Genomic DNA, 3467 nt, shown 5'->3' on the forward strand with positions numbered 1-3467 from the left:
CGAGCCAATGGCCTCATCCTCTCCGGCATCGAGCCCCGACTGGTCGTACCACTGGAACGTTCGGCGGGCTGTTGGCTCGATGAGCTGCCGGCCGTCCTCTGGAGTCTGCGCACTACCCCAAACAAGTCAACCGGCTTCACTCTTTTCTTCCTCGTGTATGGTGCCGAGGCAGTCATCCTAACTGACATCAAGTTCGACTCGCCTCGGGTAACCATGTACACGGAGGCGGAGGCCAAGGAAGCATGAGAAGACGGCGTCGACCTGTTGGAAGAAGGCCGGCTGTTAGCCCTCAGCCGGTCCGCTATCTACCAGCAAGGCTTGCGCCGCTACCACAGCCGGAAGGTCAGACCAATATCTTTCCAAGAGGGCGACCTCGTGCTCCGGCTGATCCAGCGAACAGCCGGCCAGCACAAGCTCTCGGCCCCTTGGGAAGGCCCCTTTGTCATCAGCAGAGCGCTGGGAAATGACTCCTACTACCTGATCGACGCACAGAAGCTGAAGGTACGAAAGAGAGACGACTCCGCAAGGAGTTGGAACGACCATGGAACGCCAACCTCCTCCGAAGATTTTACAATTGAAATGCAGTATGTATCACGCTAACTTTTGTACTAAGTACGAGACAATAGGCCCCCCAAGGAGAGCTCGGGGACTGCCATCTTTTATCTATGAATGAAGAGTATCATGCTTATGATCATGTCATTACATTCACTTTTTTCGTCCAGCACCGGGTTCGACTAGTCGGCCTGGGGACTGGCCGCCTTGAGTTATATTAGAAGTCCTACCCGCGGTCAGACAAGTAGTGTGCCGGCACCCAAGCCTTCTCTTGCCAAAAGTCACAGTTCGAAGAACCGGCTGTCTGGCTGGCAAGAGTTAAAGGCAGGAAAGGATGCCCACACGAAAAACGGCTAGGGACTAACGGACTAATATAACAAAAGCCGGTTTTTCTCCCACCACCAACCGACTACCAGAGTAGCCGGTCGGCCGGCTTCCATTCACCTTGCTTCAATCTAAGAAAGCTCGAGTACTTGCCTTCCCCAAAAAAAATATAGCCAAGTTCTTCCCTAGCCACAGGCTGCAGAGCAGCTGCCGGTTGGGAAGGCAGGAGCCAGGGGAAGGCGGCAAAGGAAACAGCCTAAGGATAAAAAGCATACGCAAATGGAAGCCAAACACACACGATCATATTTACACAAAAGACCTTCGAAAGGCCAGCATTCAACATAGTTTGAATACACCCCCAGTGGGTGGAACTGCGCAAGTTTAATAAAAATTGTTCAAAGAGTAAGAAGCAGGAAAAGCAAGGACGGCAGATTAAGCCAAGGGAACGACTGGCGAGTCGGGCAGGTCGGTAGAGACTGCAGTGCTGGCTGGAGGAGTGGCCGGCTGGCGAGCCTCGGCATGATCACCACCTCCCGCAGAGGGCGCGCTAGCACGCGCCTCGTTGCTGGAGGCACGGTCAAGCTGAGGCTGGCTGGCCGCTTCACCGGCCGGCTCGACGTCTTCGCCTTCCTCTCCTTCGTCGTCTTCACCTTCATCGCTGGAACCGATCTCCTCCGCCGAGTCCTCACCCTCTGCCGGGTCCAGCCCGAACCATTCCTCCGGCTAGGCAACGCCGTCGTCATTTATCTCAGGAGCAAAGGCGCTGATGTTAGTGCACTTGGCGATTGTCGAGGCACACTGAGCGATAGCCGGCCGCACCTCCTCCATCTCCTCGCCGGCTTCCAGCCGCCAGGTGCGCAGCTGGTCCAGGTTCAGCCCGGGATACCAGGCTCGGATGAACTCCAGCGCCCGCCTAGCTCCAAGCCGGGCTGCCGATGCCTTCCAGGCCTCGAAGCGGCCAACCGCAACCTCCAGCCAGTCGGCAGTCCGACTCGGGGTGCGGGGAATCGCTTCGCCTGGCCAGAGGGTGGCCAACACCTGCGCCCCGGCACGCTGGAGGCGGTGGAGCATGCGGTGAGCCAGCTGCAGCCGGGCTTGGACCGCCAAGAGTTGCTCCTCAAGCGTCCGGCTCGCGTCCGGCGCGATTTCAGCCCCCGCCTGCCGGCGCGCCTCGCGGTGGGCCTCGATGGTCTAGGTGGCAATGACGGAGTAGCCGGGGAAGTAGTCTGCACAAAGAACAAAAAGCAGCACAAGTCAGAACACAAATCAGGGGGCAAGGGGCAAGTAAGGAGTGAGGAAGGTGGCTTACCATCGATCAGATCCTCCACCCGGCCGTAGCCCTCGCTCAGCGCTTGTTTTGCCTCAGCCCAACCCGCCGCTTCGGTATCGAACTCAGCTTTGAGGGCGTCCTCGCTGTCCTGTGCCTTCTTCAGGGCCGCCTTGTGGCTCTCCTCCTGGTCGGCCAACTTCTTGGCCAGGCGGTCACGCTCCAGGACTAAGGTGTTGCACTCGGCTTCCTTGGCGTGAAGGGTGGTCTGGGCCCCGCTGAGCTGCTCCCTCAAGTCGGCATTGGCTCCTGCAAGCATGAAGACAAAGGAAAAATCAATAAGGAAGAAGTCGTCAGGGAAGATCTGACCCGACTGCTCAGCAGTCGGCCCGAATCTCGGGGACTACACCCAGTGGGTGCGCTGACGCGCCCCCAAGGAGATGAACGAGACAAAGCATGCACTCTGGCTGTTGGTCAGGTCCTTGGTTTTCTGGCCCAGCTCCTGAGCCTGGGAGTTGAAGGCAGCAGCGCGGAGGTTATGGTATTCCTGGAAGATCAGACAGAATGCAAGAATAAGATAGCTGTCAGGACGTAGTAAGTTCCAAGCCGCTTGCTCAGCAGCCGACTCGGAACTCGGGGACCACACCCAGTGGGTGCACTGACGCGCCCCCACGGAAGAAATCAAAAAAGCAAAACAACCAAGGCCACAAGGCTCACCCGGATGATGGCCCGCGTCGTGAGGAACTCTTGGGTATATCATTGCAGCGAAGTGGCCTGGGCTTGAAGCCGGTTCCGGACCTCCTGGGCCGCTGTGTTCAGCTCGGCCGTCCCCCCGCTGGGCGTCCACTCGGACGTGCTGGCGCTGGCCGCCTCCAGGGCCTCCGCCGTTCGGCTGGCGCCCGCAGCTCTGCGCGGCTCCAGCACGGAGGTAGCTCCCCCTGCGCGCCGGCAAAATGCCGGCTACACCTCGAGGCCGGCCTCTGCCTCCGGCTCGCCCCCGGCCGGCTGCTCTGGCGCCGCGGTTGGTTGGCCGCTTTGGCCCGCTCCAGTCGGCGCCGTCTGCGGCGCCTCCTCCACGAAGACCACGTGGTCCTCCCTCTTCTCCATCACCGGTGGGTCTCGGTCGACCTCCTCCGACGGGGGCATGGGGATGTCGGGGGCCATGGCGCGGAGGGGAACGACGAGCTGCGGAGGCTGGTTGCGCGAGGACTCCGCCTCCTTCTCCGCGGCCGCCGCCTCCGCCTGGGCCTTGGCCGCCACGTCGGCCTGCTCCTTCGCCGCCTGGGCGGTCCTTCGCTCCGCTGCCTCCCGCTCCTCCCGCGCC

The 3467-nt window shown here is 60.6% G+C and overlaps 1 protein-coding gene across 1 annotated transcript; it reads right to left on the reverse strand.

Moving 5' to 3' along the window:
- Positions 1 to 1840: 1840 nt before the first annotated feature.
- On the reverse strand, positions 1841 to 2535 carry LOC125516286. Its single transcript, XM_048681766.1, has 2 exons — positions 2186 to 2535; positions 1841 to 2102 (listed from the first exon to the last, which is right to left on the reverse strand). The coding sequence occupies exons 1-2, from the start codon at positions 2460 to 2462 to the stop codon at positions 2068 to 2070; spliced, it is 312 nt and encodes a 103-aa protein (XP_048537723.1). The 5' UTR covers positions 2463 to 2535; the 3' UTR covers positions 1841 to 2067.
- Positions 2536 to 3467: the final 932 nt, after the last annotated feature.

This window comes from Triticum urartu, chromosome 6, assembly GCF_003073215.2.
Source record: "Triticum urartu cultivar G1812 chromosome 6, Tu2.1, whole genome shotgun sequence".
NCBI classification, from domain to species: Eukaryota; Viridiplantae; Streptophyta; class Magnoliopsida; order Poales; family Poaceae; genus Triticum; species Triticum urartu.

Coding starts and splice junctions, on each gene's coding strand:
- LOC125516286 (XM_048681766.1), bottom strand. CDS start 2,462: ATGCTTGCAGGAGCCAATGCCGACTTGAGGGAGCAGCTCAGCGGGGCC. Junction 2,103..2,185: donor GGTGGAGGATCTGATCGATG/GTAAGCCACCTT, acceptor TTCTTTGTGCAG/ACTACTTCCCCGGCTACTCC.